Source organism: Microtus oregoni, unplaced genomic scaffold (genome assembly GCF_018167655.1).
Source record: "Microtus oregoni isolate MIOR12 unplaced genomic scaffold, Mior012 000018F_ref0000195, whole genome shotgun sequence".
Classification (NCBI taxonomy): domain Eukaryota; kingdom Metazoa; phylum Chordata; class Mammalia; order Rodentia; family Cricetidae; genus Microtus; species Microtus oregoni.
The window spans coordinates 2,719,019-2,740,164 of record NW_024543077.1 but is presented as its reverse complement, the minus strand read 5'-3'; the positions used below and the strand labels follow the sequence as shown (position 1 = coordinate 2,740,164).

Here is a 21,146-nt window from a genome sequence, read left to right as displayed (position 1 = left end):
GGAGAGAAGGGGTCTGGGTTGGGATTGGGCCCTGGCCTGGCCAGGAAGCTGAGGGGTGATACCTGACAGAGAATCCTCAAGGTCCTGCCTCATCTCCTCCCACTCCTGCCCTGGTCCTCTAGGAGCTGACTCCCTTTGCAGCCGTAGGGCCACAGTGGGCTGATTTCACCCAAGGTGGTGGTTTCTCTTCCCTGCCTCCTGTTGATGAGCCTGTGACCATCCTTGCCTGTGTCCTGTCCTTCCCACTGTCCACCCCCAGCCAGAGCCTTCTACACTCCAGGACGCTGCTAACAGAAAGAGCTCATTAGCATCCAGGCTCTGACAGACTCCACACTTGACTAGACACAGGGATCATGGGGAGCACGCAGGGTGGGGTGGGGGCGACTCTGCTGTTGCTGGCTTCCACTCATGAGCAGCTCCCGTGAACCCCTGACTGCCGCCAGGGTGCACACAGTTGCCCGTCACTGTCTGTGGGTACCCAGACAGGACAGAGCCCGGCTTCTGAACTCTGTGATCTGACAGTGCCTGGTAGGGGCTGCCACCACCCCCCGCAGCATTGATGACTCAGAATCATAGATATTAGAGCCTGAGATGTCCCGCTCAGCTCCTGCCTCCTGTGTACCCAGTTCAGCCTGCTGCAGCCCAGGCAGCCCCAGGGAGAGCCCCCAAAGTTCGTCCCTCTTAGACCCTCAGCATAACCAGTAGGGAGGCTCAGATGCTTGGCCATGTTGGTTTTGAATACTGGGATGGTAACCACTGAGTAGCCTTGGAGACAGATGTCCAACCTGTTAGCGTCCCAGCTTCCTGCTCTTAGAATGAGGACAGGTATGGTATGTCATACAGAGTTCCAATAAACATACCTTGGTCCCCTTTCTCTCTCCGCCTCTCTGACTCCCTCCAGTGGTGCTAAAACCACCCCCTTCGATGGAAACCACACAGATCAATCCAACCAAAAGGCTCAAACAATAGTGGGGTCAAAAGACCAGTGTGTGTATGTGGCCCATCTGGGCTTTAATTCCAGCCCTTCTACCCACTGGCCGCGCACTCAGCACCTTAACCCTCAGCTTCCTCCCCTGTTCCTAGAGATGATGTCACCACCACCTCACAGGAAATCTGCCAGGCCCCAGCGATTACACACGTGTAAGCTGTAAGTCGCCAGATCTACCCCGGTTCCTATAATTACCGTTCGCGTCCGACAGCCCTTTAATTACGTGAAGACCGTGATCAAGTCTTCGCCCTCCCCCTGCCTGCCCTACACCGACTCTTCCTCCTGCTGCTGAGGACAGCAAGCTAGATCACCTGCAGCCGGCCCAGGGTGGGCAGCCCTAGGCAGGCAGAACAAGAAGTCAGACCTGGCTCGGGAGGTCATGTGTTGTGGGCCCCAGGAGCTCGGTCAGGACGCTGACCCCTACACAACCCTGGCATGCCGCTGCTCAACCCCTGTCTCTCACACAGGCTGCAGCCCTAGCTTTGGGAGACAGAGCCTGGAGGAGCTCTTCGTGACATGAGGATAAGGGTCTCTACATCTCACTCCCACAGTTCTGCAAAGCAGGTGGGATGGTCTCAGGAAACCAAGGCCTAGACAGGGAAAGTGACTGGCCTAGGGGCACAAAGAACAAGCACACATCACTGGTCAGCCAGAACTTGCAACCAGGCCTGGGTGCCTCTGTAATTCTCTACTGTCTCAAGGAAACAAGGCACGGGACAAGTAATTATTCCTATCTGGCCACAGAAGAAACAAACTCAGAGGGTCAAGGTTTTGCCCAAGAGCTCCCTGCAAGCAACAGGTGAAGAACAGGCATAGAGGGCTTCCTGGAGGAGGAGCCTCCATCTGGGCAGGAAGGAGCAGAGGCAGACAGAGCAGACAGGTCTTGTTCGGGGAAATGGCTTCTCTTCTTACGGTCAATTTTTTAGATTAAAATAATTTTTATCTAGGTGTGTGTCTGCACTCAGGCACATGCGGACGCCATGTGCATTTGTGGAAGTCAGAGAATAATGTTAGCAAATCGGATCTCTCTTTCCACTTTGGATTTCATGGCCTGAACTCAGGGCCACCAGGCTTGGGTGACAAGTGCCTGTATCTTCTGGGGCATCTCGTCCACATACACATACACCCTTATTTTTTTAAGCTAGGGATGATTCTGAGCCCCTGATCCTCTTGACTCTACCCCCCAAGAGCTAGAATTACACGGTATTAGAAAGCACTGAATGTCAGCTTCAGCAAACGCGACACCCCACCAGCTGAGCTCCACCTCAGACCCCCAATTTAAGTTTTCACATCATCGGGTCTACCCCTTTTTGCTTTCTTCGGTTCCGCCTTTGTGCTTGAGGAGAGCGGCTGAGAGCAGACACTACACTTAAGTCATAGTTACTGCAGGGAGTGCTCAGCCTTGAGCCCCGCCCATCCTTCTGGATGGCAAAACACCAAGAAGGCCTCCAGAGCCTACCTCCAGAGTCCAACAAAGCCTCAAGCATCTTTCCACTTACATCTTCCCAGACAGTCTGATTTTCTCAACAACTTCCTCAATGCTTTCCCAAGAAATAGGAATAGGAAAACCACATTTCAATCCATTTGGAGTTTATGCTGGTGTGAGGTAAGGGGCAAGACCTCCCATGCTGCTGCACGAAACATCCCCATGCTACAGGACGCTTGCAAGGACACCCACCTCAGTCTACCACACGGCAGATTCTCTGGTGTCTGCAATTTGTTTCTAGATTTCCACCCTGTCTGGACAGAAGCAAGCCTTCTTCCTGTGCGCGACTCTGCCTCCACTGACCTGTTCAGCCTAGCTGCCCCCATGTCTCACATGGTCCAGCTCTGCTTGGGAGTCTCAGAGTCATGCGATTCCCAGCATCCAGGGACACCTCTGCCCCATGCCCAACTCACTAAGTTTCAAATGAGGGATGGAGGAAATGCGGGCTGGGAAGAGGGCAGGAGTTCCTGGGAAGCAGAGCCGGGCATGCCTTGGCAGGACTATGCTGGCTCGTGCCCAGGAGATTTGGGGGAGGGCAGCTAGGTAGGGCTGAGATAGAATGCAGCATTAGGGCCAAGCTGGAAGGGGATTATTACAATCCCACTGCCAGCCAGTTCCTGGCAGGGTAAGAGGCTGGATTTATTTCTCCAGGCTACAGAAGGCTGGGTAGTTAGGCCTCTGTCTGTCAGGGCGCCCTCAGAGCAGCCCATTAGATGGGAGGAGATCATCAGGCCCAGCTTTCAACTTCTCTTTCCTCCTGCCCACTCTTCAGGCAAGCAGAGCTGGAGGACCCTGAGGACGGGCCACTGATCACACTCTCCCTAAGGAACGGTCCGGGCCTCTACCTGCTAGGACCTAGGTGTTGCTCGTATCCGTTCCAGAGGAGGTGACGGATGCCAGGAGACCCTCTCCCATTTTCTTCTTACACCACCGCACTATAGAAGTAGAAAACTAAAGCCCGGAGTGTCATCCCTCATCCTTTAGACTCTCCCTGTAGCCATCAAAAGGAGAAAGCCATTTGTGGGACATCTGTAGGGAGGATGCATTCTTCTCAAGGTTAGGGAAGGGTCTCTTCTTACATGGGACAGGAGGCACACGGGTACCCGTTTAATAATTACACAAGTACACATCTAATAACCCCGTTTAACTGGCAAGCAGATTGAGGCTGAGAGGCCCAGGGCCCACCTGAGGGCCCTAGCAGCGTCAGAAGAAAGGGCAGAGTTAGAGATGCAGATGCCTGGCAAAGGAGGGCCCAGCTGCATTTGATTGAATCCAACTATATCCTGGCATCTGCTTGAAGAGACTTCATCACCAGGGCAACCCTGAAGTCTCTCTACACCTACACCCCAACCAAGAATCAAACCACAAGACTGCCAGGACAGGAAGCTGGGAAATTCCCCTTTTCTGGTCCACCTGTAGACAAAGCCAATCTCAGCCTTCAAGGGGGGGTCTGTGAGAACCCAAGGGCTGAGTCAGCCACAGCCAGCAGCCCAACAGGCAGGCAGGCCTGGAATCCAGCAAGCCCCTTATCATACATGTGTGTCTTCCTTCTCCAGAACCCCAACACTCGAGAACTCAGGGGGTGCCATCTCCCCAAGAGTCAGCAAGATGGCAGGCATACTCTCTAGGCAGTCACCAGCCACTATCCAAACCATCGTCTGTTCTGCATTGCTCTTAGCACGCATTGCCATGCCTGAGCCATGCTTTGCGTCCACTGCAAGGGTGAGGAAATCCCAGTCCTTATGGCTAGCACCGGCCCAAACTGTTCTGAGAGCTCACATGACAGGGAAGGAAGCAATGGCTTGGTTTGGTGGAGAGACATCTAGTTAAGAGAAGGGGAGGTAGTGGGCACTGGGACAGGCAGGCGAAGCCTCTGTGCTGAGAGGGCCAGATTCCCCGGAACAGGGAGAAGCTGTGACAGTAAGGCTAGCTCGGCCCGTGTGGAAGGGCAATGGAGGGACAGACCCACACGGCAAAAGGAGCCATCACCTAGTTCCACCCCAAGAGGGAGGCCACTGGTGTTGGGGGCACTGACTTGCCTGCCCACCCCTGCCAGTCCCTTCTCAAAGGCTCACCCATGCCTTCACAGCACAGGTTGTATCTCTAAGGGTGGCCTCCAGCTTCCCAGACTAAGAGCTACGGGATGACAGGGACTCTTTCCAGGGCTCTGCCTAGGTAGGTCGGCCTGTGATTGGACCCCCTAGGTGTGTGTGGAATCTCTCCCCTTGCCCACATTCCTGCACGTACGCACGCACACACGCCTGCACATACTCGCACGTACACGCAGACACATCACTTCCCCAAACTCTCTTCTGGCCCCCTGACCTTCCTCTCAAGGGCTCTCTAAGGGTTCCACACGAAGTAACCCTGGGGCCTTTGCACAGCTTGACCCCAGGCTAAAGTCCGGACTGCTCAGAACTGCTGCAGGCTCAGGTCACCCAGGTAGCATGGCTTCCATTTCCCAGATGAAGCTCAATGATTTTTCCTCTCCCAAACACCAGTCAGGAGCAACAGACACCCTGGCTTACCACCCACTCCCAGGAACCCCTGAACCTGGCTTTGATTTCCCTGGGTGATCTGGGTGTCTATTCATAACAGTCCCCTGGCTCTCGCCAGCCTGGGCTCCCTTTCAGGGAAGGAGAGAACCGGGTCAGCCGCCACTGTGATGCGTGCGCCTGTGCCAGAATAGGTTTGTTGATTGCATCCATAAGTACAGCCCCGTTTAGCTCACTGGAGGTGGAAGAGGGGAGCTGGGTATGAGCAGGGGTTCACACTGTGCCCAGGACCCCTCAGCTTGAATAAATCACTCCTTCTTGGCGCTCCATCCACAAGTCAGGAGGAATCAATTAAGGTCAAAACAGCTTTTAAAAGGCAAGCTTAGCATAGACTTGCAAGGCAGCTGATTACCATACTCTGGCTTCTTGGTGTCTAGTTTAGGAAGTTCCTCCAAGCCTCTGACCTAAATCCCTCTCAGTGTGGTGCTGGTTTTGACACTGCTGCCTTGAGGAGACCCAGGGGCTTGGGGGAGGGGTGACAGAGGGAGGAGGGCCAGGTCCAGCTTGAGAACAGTCTCTGTCTCACTGAGTCCTTAATTGGCAGTATTAAAGTAATGAGTCACAAACAACAGCCAATTAATTATCCCCAGTTATAAAAAGCTCCTCTTCCCTTCCTTGCCTTCATCGGGTGAGGCACCCTCCACACCCTCGGCCAGCAGCAGGAGAGGCAATTCTATCTCCAGCTCCCAGCTTCCTTCTTCCATTTGCTGTGAACTGTGAACAAAGGCTTGGGAGTGGGCAGAAGGGTGGTCTTCATGGAGGAGGGGTTCCTTTCCCAGCTCTGGGACCCTGCTCACTCCCAGGGCTCCCTTGGGAGACAGTCTGGTCTGAGCAGGCTGCCACTGGCGATCCCAGCTTGGCATCAGAGAACAACCCTCCCTCGCCCCAGACCCTGCTCAAGCAACTTCCTGCGTCTGTTCCTGGTCCATTCTCCCTGTGCTCTCATTATCCAGACATCAGTGCAATCTTTCTGCAGCCTGCAGCCTCCAGACACCGTGGCTGCGGGTCTGTCGTGACCTCGGGGACAACTGCTCTGTGCCTGGATTTTCTCCCTCTGTAAAATGGGTGCACAATTAGTTGTGGCCAGCAGAGAAGTTCGTTCTCGCATTTACGGGCAGTCAATTGTTCCTTCCCTGCTCGCAGCAGGTGTTCAATATGTTAATTAACTCTTACCGCTCACGGCCACCCCTGTCACAGGCTGAGACACAGGTGAGGGAGGACCCCCTTGCAGAGGCCTCTCCTCCCTGCTCCCCAGAGCCAGCAGTGGCTTCTACTTTTCCAGTAGACTGTATGTAGGCCCTATTTTACAGCAGCTGCTTTTGTTTTGTTTTGAGGCAGGGTCTCAGGCTGGCCTGGAACTCTCTAAGTGACTAAGAATGACTTTAAACTTCTGACCTTCCTTCTCCCGCTCCCGAGTGCTGGGCTTACACACTCCTGTGCCTTCACACCCGGTTTATCCAGTGCTGGGAAGCAAACCCAGGACTTCCCGCATGCTAAGCAAGCACCCTACCGACTGTACTTCAGCCATCTTTGAGACCGCAGCAGACCCTCTGTTCCCTTCGCTGCGCCCGGCTGGCAAGGGAGCCCAGCATAGCCCTATCGCCATTCTGGCCATCTGTGGCAGGAGGGACAAAAAAGAGAAGGAAGGAGAGAAGGAATATTCACACAAGTAGGAGAGGAAGCGGGCTGGCGGGCTGTGAGTCTTAGAGGCTCATCCTCAGCTGACTTTAGGGTCCCCTGAGGTGAGCTCAGCCATCTGCAGAAACAGAATGGATTGAGGTTCTGCCGCTCCTTCGGCCTTGGTTCCATACCCAGCGCCCCAGACGCTGGTGTCCCCACGGCTTAAACTCCTCAGGCACACACTTTCTCCACCCTTCTTTGGGTCATAATCAAGTCCCTTCACTTCTTGACTCAAGACTTATGAGGGCTGCCAACGCAGTGGCCTTTCCATTGGAAGCTTGGCTGTCCTTCGTCAACCTCGGCTGCCTATTACCACTTGAGTGATCTTGCTCCAGTCCCTGGCTTCTGTCTCTCCGTGACCCACGGGGTCATTAGGAGCAGTGAAGAGTCGAGCCTGTCAGCACAGCACTGACTCACAGCACATACAGGGTTCCGGTCACAGGGAGGGTGGGTGGAAGAGACCTGCTGCCTGCCCTAGGCCGGAGTGGGACAGAGACGGCTATGGAACAAGCGGGTGGCCCATAATGATGATGTCATTAATCTGGTCTCTTCCCGCCTCAGTGATGTAGTAGCTGAGGCTTGGCATCGGAGTGCCTTGTCCTAATGTCTTCTTACACGTGGCACCATGCTGGCCACTTAACATCCCTGTCTCGTATGTTGGCCCGTGAGAGGGTATGTTACCGCCTCTTCCTCCCAGGTACACAGCTCACAGACACTGGCGACAAGGGGAAGAGGCACTGCTGACCCTTAGTCTGTCAACTCTGGCCTGTGTCTACCCAAGAGAGAATGGCCATACCATGTGGCGCCCGGGATGCCAGCTCAGGCTGAGGGCACAGCAGGGGGCTGGGCTCCATCCTAACACTGCCAGGGCTACTGTGTGGCCTTGGCCGTGCCCCTTCCTCTTCCTTTCCCTTGCGCTGTTCAGCCATGTTTCCTCCTTCCTACAGGAAGTGTTTTGGTCCATTTTACTGACCCATGCTCCTCAGGGGGGTCCTAGGCTCCGGACACAGTCTCACTCTCCGTCCCTCTCCAGCACAGAGGATGGCAGGCAGGTAGGCCAGCAGCCTGACCGCCCCATCCCTCCCACCTCAGTTGCTGCACCCTTGACCCTCCAGCCTGTTTGCGGCCAGCTGGTGAATTCGGAGGCTAGCTTCTTTGTTCAGACAAGCAAGAGGGAGGAGGAAAAGCTGTTCTCCAGGCAGCAAAGCTTTTAGATAAACACCACACAGGAATCGGGTTCCTTCAGAGAAGAAACCAGATCCACAGGCTGACAGCGCCCCAGGGACAGGAGGGCTGCTTGGTCTGCCCAGGAAGCCAGCACTGAGGCCTCTTTATCCACCTTAGCACCTGCTGCCAGGCCTGGCAAGCCAGCAGCTCAGGTGACTGGGCCCTGGTGCCAGGCCGTGGCTCCATCGGCTCCCGGGCTCCAGGATGGCCAGACCCACCTCCTCATCCTCCTGACACCCCTACCTGACCTTTCAGATCTGTGGGAACTGAGAACTTCTGTTTTTCATCCCAAACTCTTTCCTGTTCAGGGTCCCTGGAGCAGGTTGTCCCCACTATCTACATCCACGCAACAAGCTCCTTCCCGACTCTCCCACCTGAGGGAGGCTAGGAACCTTCTAGGCTAATTTTGCTGAGGAAGAGACTGAACTCTGGAAGAGCTATGGCCTATCCAGAACCAGAGACAGCTGAGCCCTGATTTCCCTCAGCTCCAGGGCCCCCTCACTGGGCTTCCGGATGCCTCTGACTCCATCCCAGGATAGCTCACCGGTATGGCCTATCCAGAACCAGAGACAGCTGAGCCCTGATTTCCCTCAGCTCCGGGGCCCCCTCACTGGGCTTCCGGATGCCTCTGACTCCATCCCAGGATAGCTTACCGGTGTGGTGTCATCATGGGAGCGTTGGTAGCGCTTCCAGCGGCAGCCATAGATGCCAGTGAGGCATGAGAGGCACAGTTGGGGCTCGTAGTACTGCAGGGGCTGGTGTCTCACCATGCTCGTGCCCGCGGCCCTGGCGCCCAGCCCTCAAGCGCCCATGGAGGCCCCTGACTGGTACTGTAGGAAAAAGCACAGAGTTGTGAGTTAGGGAAAGGGTGAGGCATTGGTTCTGCAGAAGTCACCATAACCTAGGTCAGGGAGGTTACCCTCTTCTGGAAGTTCTATGGGGTCCTGGAGGAAGAGTCATCCTTCATGGTCCCTGGCACCCATTCTCCCCACTTCTTACCCCCCCCCCCCCCGTCACCGATGCCTTCAGTGTTTGCCACCTTTACCTAGTGTGATGATTTCACCTCCCTTGGAAATCTGCATGGCTCCATCTTTGTCTTTCAGGTTTTTAGCTCATTCTCTCTCTCTCTCTCTCTCTCTCTCTCTCTCTCTCTCCTCTCTCTCCCTTCTCTCCTCTCTTTCTTCTCTCTCCATCCCTCCCTCTTTTCCCCTGTCATTCCCCCCTTCATCTCTCTCAGCTCAGTATATAACTGACCCTGAACTTTGATCCTCCTGCCCCAGCCTCCCGAGTGTCGCAGGCATGCACCATCCTGCCAGGTTAGTAAGACTTTCACAGCCCTGGAGCCCCTCCCCTACCCCCTAGGCTCCCTCCCACAGTCTCAGATCTATTTTCTCAGTCATGTTCTTAAATATAATTTATCTGCTTATTTCCTTTGCCTGCCCACTGTAAGTTCCACGAAGGCGAGGAGTTTTGTCTTTTTAATTCTCTGCTGTCTCCCCCGTCACTGGAACAGAGCCTGGCAATAGCAGACTTTCAAAATAAACATACTACAGAACACATGATCAGAAACACTGACAGGCATGGAGCGCTGGAAATGCAGGTGTCACACACCCATGCTTCCTCTCCATCGTCACCGTCACCTAACGCGGCAGGCACCCCATCCTAAGGCCACACATCCAACTGTTGAACAAACCAAGGCTCAGAGAGAGAGAGAGAGAGAGAGAGACATGGAGACATGCCTGGCCTGTCCCACACTACGTGAAAGCATCAGGGGTCCACTCCAGCACCCACAAGCATTTCCTCCCCGAGGGGCATTCGGCATGGTGGGAACTGTAGAGGCTTTAGGACAACAGGAGGTCCCCTGAGGGATGAGCCGCTACCCAGTGCTGCTTGTCAGTTTGGACCCCCCCCCCAACTCCCCCAGGACTCATCCTCCCAGAGTTGGTGTTGATCAAGTGTGACCAGGGAACCAGACATCACTGGAACTTCAGCCCCAATCTATGGATGTCACCAGCATGGTGATTCTGACATACAGATGAGACTCTAAGATGCAAGGCTATCAGTCCCCCACCAGATCCTGAGACAAGGGGGCCCTGGTCCCCATGTTTCCCATGCAGAAGAACTACCAGCATCCACGGGAAGGAAGGGGTGTCTTGTTTTCCTATCAAAACACACTTCACGTCTATAAAGGTCACCCTTGCACGAGTGTGGTGGGGTGTTCGGTGTGTGCATCTTCAGAGTGTTGGCTCAGGTTGTATTTGCTTCCTAACCACCCCTACCTAACACCCAAGCAGTCACCACCCAAAGCCCACGGGCAATAGCACCCTCACTCACCCTAGGCCACCCCTCAGGCTTGACAGCTACCGAGTCACCTTCAGTGGCTATAGATTTACCAGTTCTAGAGCTTACCCGCTTGCAAGCCATGTCTTTTACATGATACTAACAAAATCTCTTCGAGGTTTATCCACGTCACACCAAGCATCAGACTTCATCTCCTTTTCTGAGACAAGGCCAGGTAACCCAGGTTGCCCTTGAACTTGTCACTAGCCTCTCAAGTTCTGGAATTATAGGCTACCAGTTTTTAAATAGGTAAATAATATTCAGTAATAATAGGTAAATAATATGTTACCTCCTGTCCCCCACTTGTTGGTTGAGGATACTCTAGGTTGTTACCAGTTTTTGCTTGTTTTGGTGTGGACGTGGATTTTCACTTCTCTTGGATATGCTTGGGCATAGATTTTCTGCATCATGTGATAACTCTTATATTTGATATTTGGTACTTATTTGGGATAAGTACCAAATTTATTTTCCAAAGTGGCATACCCTTTAACTTTCTCAAAGCTTTGTCTTAGTCATTTTATACTCTAGAAGTCTGAAGCTCAGAGAGACTCCGCCCCTAACAAAGGTAATACAGTAAAGCTAAAATTCATAACCAGGCAGTCTGGCTCCAAGGGACCTCATTCTAGCCCACGGCTTGGCAAACTATAGCCATGGCCTTGCCAAATCTGACCAGTTGCCTACTCCTTTGTTTTTTGTACAGCTTGAAACCTAAGAATGTTTTCTACATTTTTAAATCACTGGGGGAAATGGACTTAAAACAAGCATATCTTGTGACCCATAAAAATTCTATGAAAAAGGACAAGATCTCCCGAGTAAATTGGGAGCATGGGGACCATGGGAGAGGGTTGAAGGGGAGGGGAGAGAAAGGGAGGAGAGCAGAGAAAAATTTATAACTCAACAAAATCAGTAAAAAAAAAAAAGAAAAAAAATCTATGAAAATCAAAGCCCAGCATCCATAAATAAAGCTTTATCAACCATAGCTACGTTTGGCCCCTCTGCTTGCCCCGTCTGTGGCTGCTTTAACTAGAACTATAGGGCAAGTGACCGCTACGGGGTCATGTGACCTGCAGAGCCTAAAATACTTCTTGTCTGGCTCTTCAGAGGGAGGGGATGTGTACAGATACCCTCTGCCGCCTGGCTGCCTCTGCCTCCCGTAAGCTGGGAGTGTGAGTCAGGTCATGACGGAAGGAGAGGGTGCCAATGGGTACTTAGCCAGGGCTCAAGGCTGCTTCCTGGAGGCAGTGTTTAAGGTTAATTCTGAAGATGTCAACCTGCAAGGGCAGGTGCCTTCCTTGGGATTTCTGTGGCTGTGATAAAGCACCGCGACCAAAATCAACTCGGGGAAGAAAGGGTTTACTCCGGTGTACAGCTCTCAGGTCACGGTCCCTCGTTGAAGGATGTCAGGGAAGGGATAATTACCCCAAGAGGGAATAATCAGGACACAGTCACAATCAAGTGAAATCAAATCGAACTCCAACAGTGTGAATAACTCAGTGTCCATGTCCGGGTTTCACCCACGGCAGTGGCACTTTTCCACGTCTGCTACCCACAGAACCCACAGTTTGTCTCCCAGGCTCAGTTAACTCCACTCCACAACTGCCGCTGCCCTTGGTGTTCGTAATGACATGACCCTGGAATCTCCAAAATGCTGTGCCTGCCCCATAACCTGGCTGTGTCTTCACCAACAGCTTCTCCTGGACGCCCCTCAGGGACTTGAACCCTGCTAAACGGTGCCAAGCCTCAACTTCACTCCATGGCTCCTTTAACCCTGGGGCTTTGACCCCAACTGAAGCCGTACCTTCACTAACGACCTCTCTTCAGGGATTCCAGTCCTGACACAGCGCCAAGCCTCAGCTGTTCCCCAGGACCCCTTCATACCTTCAAAACCAGTATCACCTGGGAGACTCTTACCCAAGTTCAGCTACCAATACAAGTACAGTCCTGGCCCCCACCTATACACTCCCACATGCTCAGTCTTCCAGAGAAGGTGGAAACGGAAGCCACAGCCGGGAAGCCAGAGCTCATCCAGGCAACCCCAGCATTAAGGTCTCCACTGTCACATCAGCTATCAATCTCATCACATCTGCCCCTGCCTCCCAGCAGGAGGAGGCGATTGCACTCCAGGCTCTTGTCTGGGCCTCAGTCTCTGGAAGTATAATGGGGGTGACAGGCTTTGCTTTGGAGATTATGAGGCAAGCTCTGTGAATTGCTAGGCTGGGGTGGAGGAGGGCTGTCTCCCTGCAAGGACCAAGGCCCTTGGTGAATCCAGGAGCAGGGCCAGGGCTCCCTGACCATTGACTGCTGGCCTCCTGGTCACTTCACCTAAGAATAAAAACGATAGCTCCGTTTGAAAGGATAGCAGTGAAGTGGTGCCCCCTCTCCACCCCCACCCCGACCCCCAGACCCAAGACTCTGGGATTCTACCTCTGGGCTTCTCCCAGCCTCCGGTAAATGTTTATCCTGTCCATAGCTGGACAATTCCTTCTGTTCCCTCTGTGTGTCCCAAACAGAGACCATCTCACCCCTCCCTGTTTCAATAACCAGGTAGCCCAAGCCAGTGACCAAGACTACCTTGTCTGCCTCGGAAGACAGCAGCCAGTGGCTCCTGCCTTTCTGCAGGAAGGAATCTCCCAGGCTCTGCGAGCCCAGCTCTGTCACACAGCCTGCTTCTAAGACCCTCTTCAAGCCATGCCTCCCACCATCCTGGCCTGGTCTTCTCTTCCCAAACCTCTGCGCAGAACCCCACTAAAGCCAGGGTACACTTGCACCAGCTGGCCCACTGACCAGGACCTGCTCTGCCAATCCAGCCTGCCCTCTGCCCCATCTGAGTTACTCCTCCTAACCCTGGTAGTCTCCAGAGAGCCTCTCTTGAACCCTGACTCAGTTAGAGGTCTCTTGCACCTACTGTAGCCTACGGGTCCTGCCACTATTTCCTGGACCGTTTTGTTATGTGTGCACTGCTGACATGGGCGCTTGTGACAATGTGTGCCTGCCCCATGGGGCAACTGACTGTCCCCATAACCCCGGGGTCCAGCAGTGAGGAGAGAACCTTCCAGAAGCTTGTCAAACCAGTTCTACTCACCAAGTCGCTGGTTGGATGCTGAGCAGCTGACACAGAGGTCAGCCCTCACAGACAAGGTTCTTTCCTCCTGTCCCCCAGCCTGTCACCACCCTCCCCTCCCAGCAAAGCTAATAGCACCACTCAGCAGCCATGATTTCTTCAAGCCACCTCCTAAGACTGCTCATACCAACCAACTGCCAGAGAAATCTCCTGCCAAGAGCTTCTGCCAGCTCTGGGACGTGAAAGGTCTCTCGCTAGCCCAGAGTCCTGTGTTCTGCCTGGACACTTGGCTCTGAGCTCTGCAGCCTCCTGGCCTCACATGGAGAAAGTGTCCGGTATGGGGGTTGGGTTTGAGCACCAACCTCCAAAGTCCTCTGCCACCTTAACCTCCTGGTTGTGCCTGCCTTGTGTCCCCACCCCTCTGCCCATCTATGACTGCCAGCTGGTAAGACACCAGGCCTCAGACCGTGATGCCCAGTCTCTTCTGTGAGACGTGAGGGCGTGAGTGTTAATGTGGTCTCCCCAGGGAGACTTGTGATGTGACGTTGCAAGTCATTCTCTCTGAGCCTTACTTTACATGTCACGGGATTGGGGCTAGATGAAAGAGCACCAGAAAGTGTTCATGTACGCAACGGGGTGATGGCTCGGTGGGTAACATGTCTGCCATGTGTGCAAGAGGACCTGAGTTTGATCCCCAGGACCTACACAAGGAATCTGGGCATAGAGCCAGTGAGATGGCTCAGTGGGCAAAGGCTTGCCACTCAGCCTGGTGACCCAAGGTTGACGCCCAGAATGAACTCACGTGGTAGAAGAAGAGAACTGATTCCCACAAGTTTTCCTCTGCCACAGGGGCACTGAGATACATGCATGTGCGTGCACACACACACACACACACACACACACATGCACGCACACATGCACGTACACACGCACACATACACATGCATGCACACACGCACATGCACACACACACACACACACACACACACACACACACACACATAAATAAACCCAGGCAGGGTTGTGTGTACTTATAATCCCAGCACTCTGGGGAGGTGGAGAAAGGCAGAACCTAACTGATGAGTTGCTGGCCGAATGAGAGACCCTGTCTCAGAAACAGGGGGTCCCTACCTAAGAAAGGAGACCCACACAAAGGAGTAGAACATGGGTGCTTGATTGACAAACCAATCTTGAAAATGCTACTGTAAATACAGGGAGCCACTTAAAATAGACGGCTAAGTGATTCTATTTATAAGGTCTGCCCGGGCAAACAGAAAATGATGAAGGAATAATCTCAGGGCTAGGAGCGTGAGAGAGGGATGGGGCATCTTCTGAAAGTGATGAAACGTTCTAGAATTAGTGGTACTGCTTCTGTGACTGTGGCTCTCCTAAAAACCACTGAGTTGTGCTCTTTAAATAGGCAAGTCGTAGCCAGGTGTAGTGCACACACCCTTAATCCCAGTTCTCCAGAGGCAGAGGCAGGAGGATCTCTATGAGTCTACAGAGCCTGGTCTACAGAGTGAGTTTTCAGGGCAGTCAGGACTACATAGTAAAACTCTGTCTCAAAAAACAAAACAAAACAAAAAAACCAAAAAGGAAATTAAAAAAGAAAAAAAGCAAGCAAGTTGTGTCAGGTGCACTTAGTGGAACATACCTGTAACTACATCACTCGGGAGACTGAGGCAGGAAGGCCACCCTGGTCTACAGAGTTCAAGGCAAGAATAAAACAAGGTTGGGCATTCTTGGTGCATATTTTTAACCTCAACACTTGGGAGCCCAAGGCAGATAAATCTCTGTTGAGTTCCAGGCTATCCTGGTCTACATATTAAATTCTAGGCCCGCCAGAGATTCAAGGTGAGACCCTGTCTCAAACAATAGAACAAACAATCCAATAACAATGAAATAGACACATTGTATCTTACATAATAAAACTGTTTGCTTTTTATTTGTCCAGATCTGAAAGGGTCACCGTAACAGAAGAAACAGTGCTCTTACTGTGCCTGGGTCCCTCCATTCCTGCCAGGCTTGGGTCTCTGAGGCACTCCAGTTCTGAGAACTGTCCTGCCCCCTTCAAGGAGCTCTTGTGCTCAGACTCACCTGAATCATTCTGTGGTTTGCAGCCCAAACCCTTTACTAGGACAACGGTGACACTGTGGCCCCAGATCTCCAGTGCTGCCCAAGGACCCTCCAGATAACAACCCTATCAAGTGGGGACTCTGTCTACAAACTGTACCTGAGAGACATGGGTAAACTATGGTGCATCGTACATGGAATAGTATTTCACAATAAATAGAAACCAGCAGCCTGGGAGTGGCGGCAGAGGCCTGTAATCCCAGCACCTGGGAACTGCACAGGGACACTTTGTGTCCAAGAAAGAACCAGCAAGCCACAGAAAGACAAGGAGAAAAACTTGGAAGCATAGTGGTAGATGACAGCAGGCCTCTTTTAGAGATTCTAGAACAGGCAAAAATAGAGACAACAAAAAAGATCAGTGCTTGCCTGGGGCTCAGGGGGAGGAAGAACCAGGTGGAACACAGAAGTCAGGGCAGCCTCACTATTCCGTATGGCCCAGTAATGTACCAGTTGTCATACTCCAGAGCTCCGGCCATGCAAGCCCCCCACTCTAGTCGATAACAAGGCATTGACACTCATCCATCAATTGTCCCAAAGGTACCGCAGTAACAGAGAGTGTAAAATACCCTCTTGAGAAGCACTAAACATGGCACCCAGAAAGTTCTTACATCATGGCGTCTATAACACCACCTAGCAGGAACAACCTCTGTGGTGCCCACTGTAAGACCTACCAGGCCTCCTATGCCCAGGATGCCCACCCCCCCCCAACACCTACTAATCCTCACGCCCACGGAGCCAAACCCATGCATCAGGCGAGTGATAGTATAATGGGCAGCAGTTACTGAGACTGGAGCAATGACGCTGTACCTGTGTTAGCCTGTCATTCCTACAGCACATTACAGTTTAAATCCTGCTGAGAGCTTCAGTCAACTTCTCTAAAGGCTAAAGTGGATATTTAAAAGTCTATTACACACACACACACACACACACACACACACACACACACACACTGAGTGATCACACAGATAATCTCAGGGATGTTAAATAATGTCCAGGCTACCTCTGCAGCAGCCCCCAGGGTGGGCCAGTCCTCAGTATGGTCCTGTCTATTTTCCCCATCACCGCAAGAGCCAGCAGCCTATGCTTCCCAGGGCAGAGCACTGTGTTTGAGTTGGCCTCAGGGACACCCAGGCCAGGAACCGAAAGCGGAAACCCCTGAGGGTGCCAGGACTGGGTGTGGGGCCTTGCCTTCTCCGTGGTCTGCCAGGCCCCATGGAAGGAAGGACACACTGGGAAATACCTTCTCCTTGGCTGCACCCACTGGGACTCAACCCCAGCCAAGTCCAGCAATGGTGGTCTGAGTTTAAGCTCGGCCACAACAGGCCACCTCCGTTTTCTGGGCAACCACATCTCTGTCCTTTCTCAGACACTCTCTGGGGACTTCCTCAGCACTCAATTCCTAACACCCTTCCACCACCAGCTCTGTCTTTATCTCCAGGGCAAAGCAGAGAGGTGGCTGCTCAGGGTGGGCAGGATATCCCACAGTCCTCATGATGGCAGAGGAGACCCTCTGCTCCTTGGACAACTATGAAGAATCACCTGACCCTGGAAGTTCTCACTCCCACAGGCTTGTGGAAAGCCCAACCAGAGAACACAAGGTTAGCCAATCCCTACCTGCCCTGTTCTTGATCCGGTCGGTAGAGCCTCTCAGAGGCCCTAGGTTCCCAAGACTTCTTCAGATGACTTGCACAGACAGCAGTAGACTGTCACCATCTTACTTGCGTTCTTGGGTGATGTGTGTCACCTCTTTGGATCTTAGAGAAAGCCCTAGGTTTGGTGAATCAACAGTGAAGAGGCTAGACCTAGGGCACGCAGGAAATCTAAGTCCCTGGGCAGCGTAGGTAGAAGAGACCAAAAGACCTGGCTGGCAGAAGGAAGCACAAGGAGGCCTCCCAAGTAGGCCCCACCCCACCACACCTGCTCTCTGTTTGGGGAAAGAGTAACTCAGTGGGGGAGGGCTTCGAGCCAGAGCCCTCAAAGAATTAATCATGCCATAATTAGGGCCATTATGAATCTTCTGCATGGTAATGCCAGGCCCTCTTGTTTACCCAACTCTTCTGTCGCAGGAGACTGCTGGCTCTTCTGGGAAAGAACTGGAGCCCAAGGAAGCTCAGGTCTTCCTGTAGTTGTGCGGCCCCCAGGCCAAGGAAGGCCTGGTCTTCTCAGAGTGTGCTCCCCTAGGTGATTCAGTTTTCCCAGCTCCCAGGGCGTTCTCTCCTGCTCCTGTCCTGGATAAGGTCAGCTTTCTCCTACCTCAGCCCGTCCTACCCTCAGGCTTTGAGCTCTGTCACTGATATTTTAGAAGCTTCTTCTGGGGTCAGGTATAACTGAGTGGGAGATTCATCTGGAAGCAGCACAGCCAGCCCTTCCTTTCCCTCAAGGAGATGACCTCGATGTAGCAAAGGCAAACTCCATCACAAATGCAGGCACGGTGCTTTATAGTTTACAAAGAGGTTACACACACGTCATCCTGGTGAGGTGTCACACTGACTTCCCAGGTAATTACCAAGATCCTCATTTCATAGACTTCATCAATGAGAGGAGCAGGAAGCTGCCCAGGGCCTCAGACGCTGAGAATGACAGATTCCGAGCCTTGCCTTGGCTGGCAGTGGGTGGAGGCCCATGTGTCTGCAGTGCCTTCTCCCTCGGACAGGGGCTTGGGCAATAAACCTGCATGTTTAGGGTACATTCATGGTTTTGATAGGTTCAAGTACCTGCCTAGAAGCCTTGGGTTCTCTTGGGACTCAATAACTGTAGGGACCCCCTCCGTCCAGGTCAGTGGTTCTCAACCAGTGGGTTGAGACCCCTTTGCCAAACCTCTGTCTCCGAAAATATTTACACTACAATCGTAACAGTAGCAAAGTCACAGTTATGAAGTAGCAACAAAAATAAGTTCATGGTTGGGGGTCACTACAACATGAGGAACTGTATTAAAGGGTTGCAGCATTAGGAAGGTTGAAAACCACAGTCCTAAGCCAAAGCTACAAGCCCAGGACTGTAGAGTCACCTCAAATGGCCAGCCTCGCCAGGCACCATGGCACATGCCTTTAATCCTAGCACTTGGGAGGCTGACAAAGAGACATGTAGATCTCTGTGAGTTCGTAGTTAACCTGGCCTACATAGCAAGTTCCACGCCAGCCAGGGCTACCAAGGGAGATCCTGTGTCAACAAAAGACTGGCTAGTCCTACCAGGGAGCCGAGCTTTGCTTCACAAAACCATAGACTTCAGGCCCCATATGCCCCAAGCCGATGTCAACATTGGCTCACCCAGCTGAGCATATTCCTAGCACTCAGTAGGCTGGGACAGGAGGAACATGAGTTCAAAGCTAGCCTTCACTGCAAAGCAAGACCCCCGCCTTAAGATAAATGAATGAAAAAATACATGTCTTTAAGAGAAATCATTTCCCTCAAGATGACCATAACTATAGAATTCTAGAGCAGGTTGCTAAGATTTCAGGACTAGGAAGTCACAAAAGACAGATCCTCAGGACACTCTCTCTGGCCTCTCCTTCATGCAGACAGCCCTGTGCAGCAACTAGCTGTTCTGCTCAGCTCCTTAGACAGGTTCCAATGACAGTCCTACCTCTCTGGAAGCTTGGGCAGCCCCTCCAAGCCATCAGGACTGCAGGAAGGCTGTCCTGGGAGGAGTTCCTGCCCCTGTCATGGCTCCTCTCACTCACGAGCACTGCCAGGTCCTCCCTGGAACAATTAGAACCTGTAAGGATCCCAAAGACCCTTGGCTGAGTCTAGAGGGCCAGCGGGGGGCCTAGCATGGGGCTGATTCACACTTAGATGGATGTCCAGGGCTCTGCCTAACAGCCCAGTTATTCCGCCAAAGGGCTCAGCAGGCTCTCTCTCATGCCCTCTAGGACCCTGAGAAAGGGGTCCACTCGCATGAGGTCGCATGGGGAAGAAGGAAGCTGGGTCTGGCAGAGACTTGACGCCTTGCAAACCCTCTCTGCCCAGTTTTTGTCCCTTAAAGGAAAGGGGAGCGATGGTTTATTTACTTACATAAACCAGCAGAGTTCTTATCCAAACAGCTTCTCCAATCAGGCCCAGGATGGAGAGAAGCAAGCCCTCCCATCTAAGGATACCTCTCCTTTTTCTTTCAAGTCTGCCTCTCCAGCCTCCATCCCCTCTTCCTCCCACACCAGGCTCCAAAGGCTGACAGCGTCAACACCTGTACCCTGCCCCTCCCTGCCCCCCACAACTCCCATTCATATTAACACAGGGACCTGTGCGAGCCCTGGCCTGAGTCATCCTGGCCCCAAGCCACTGACTGTGCCCTTTGGGCACACAAGGACTAGCTGAGCACTTGAGAGACATCACTGAGCTCAGTACCTGGGTATCATCTACTTCTATCCAGAATCCTGTCCCATGCAACCAGCCTTGTCTGAAGCCCCAAGTATTTGCCACTTTGTACCCAGTGATAGGGACACAAGACACCACAGACCCAGGGCACTCCCTGCCAAGGAGTGGCTGTATCAGGAAACCTGGGTATCACACACTGGGTTAGGCACCAAGGGGATTTGCCAGTGAGAAAGACTGGTTAAATGTGCAAAGCAAGGGGAGAAAGAACCAAACAGGGCTTTTAAAACCAGACACGGTGACACGCATCCATAATTTCTGCACTCAGAAGCTGAGGCAGGAGGATGAAGTTCAAGGCCAGCCAGGGCTACACCACAAGGTCCTGTCTCTAAATAAACAAACCACACAGCTACAGAACCCCAGAGTCCAAGATGAATTCTGCCTTGGAATAATAATTAGTTATTTCCCAATTTATAGGAAAAAATTAAGTTGCTTTAAAAAAAAGCCTCAATTAGGCACACTTCTACAATCTTCTTTTCTTTAGGTTCTGATACAGGTTTGCACGCTTCCGCCCCAGGTCTGATGAAGGTGACCTGAGGCTGGGTGCAGGACCCCACCTCCACCCCTATCCTCTCCCCCGTCATTACCGTCTGTCTAGTCCTTGCAGCATTCTGCAAAGAGAAGCAGTCTCTCTGCCTAGGCATGTCTCAGAACATGAGGCCTAAACCTGTCTTCACCTTGTTCAAAGGTCCAGCGTTCTTTCTGGCGATTGGAGCCTTGATTAACGGTTGAGGAAGAAAGTCCTGGGAGCTGAGACCCCTCTCAGGGCTTGGGGCAGTTCCGTAGTGCAGGCCTTCAGTCCCGCCTTGTGCCATTCATTCCTTTGACCGAAAAACACGGCCTTCTCTAGGCTCTCTGTTCAGATGAATCCTCCCTGAAGCTGTGAGCCCATTAAAAGCCCCAAAGCGGAGCTCAAAGAAATAACTGCTATGAGCTAAGAGAAATACACAGGGGCTGGAGACAAGCCTATATTGCTTACGTTCAAAACCCAGGCTTCCTATTTAGTTAACTGGGCCAGGGACTTCCTGTCACTATGCTTCGGTTTCCTGATATATAACATTTATAACTGACTTATAAACCATCATCCTCACGGGCTGTTACAAGGATCAGATGAGGCTTGGCGTGCAGACAGAGGCCCCTCTTCTCGGTGCTGCACTTTCCTTCCCCATAAATGGGACAATTGTCCCTGTCCCTCCTGATTTTCTTCACAGACTGTGGAGTTCTTTCCCGAGGGAGAAGCAAGCATTGTTTCAGATACCAGGGGGCTGTTCTCTGCAGCCTGTTTCTACTTCCTCCTCCCTCCCCACT

At 52.6% G+C, this 21,146-nt stretch overlaps 1 protein-coding gene across 8 annotated transcripts in view; it reads right to left on the bottom strand.

Moving 5' to 3' along the window:
• Positions 1 to 21,146, bottom strand: part of LOC121459094 (glycerophosphodiester phosphodiesterase domain-containing protein 5) — a 77,236-nt gene that overhangs the window by 28,724 nt on the left and 27,366 nt on the right. For 7 of the 8 annotated variants that reach the window (XM_041668611.1, XM_041668610.1, XM_041668607.1 and 4 more), the window contains one exon: positions 8,590 to 8,766. In XM_041668611.1, coding sequence (XP_041524545.1) covers positions 8,590 to 8,706 — 117 coding nt within the window. In that variant the 5' untranslated portion in view covers positions 8,707 to 8,766. Of the gene's footprint in view, positions 1 to 8,589; positions 8,767 to 19,053; positions 19,133 to 21,146 lie in introns of those variants that run through there. The other variant, XM_041668608.1, reaches the window with a different exon arrangement.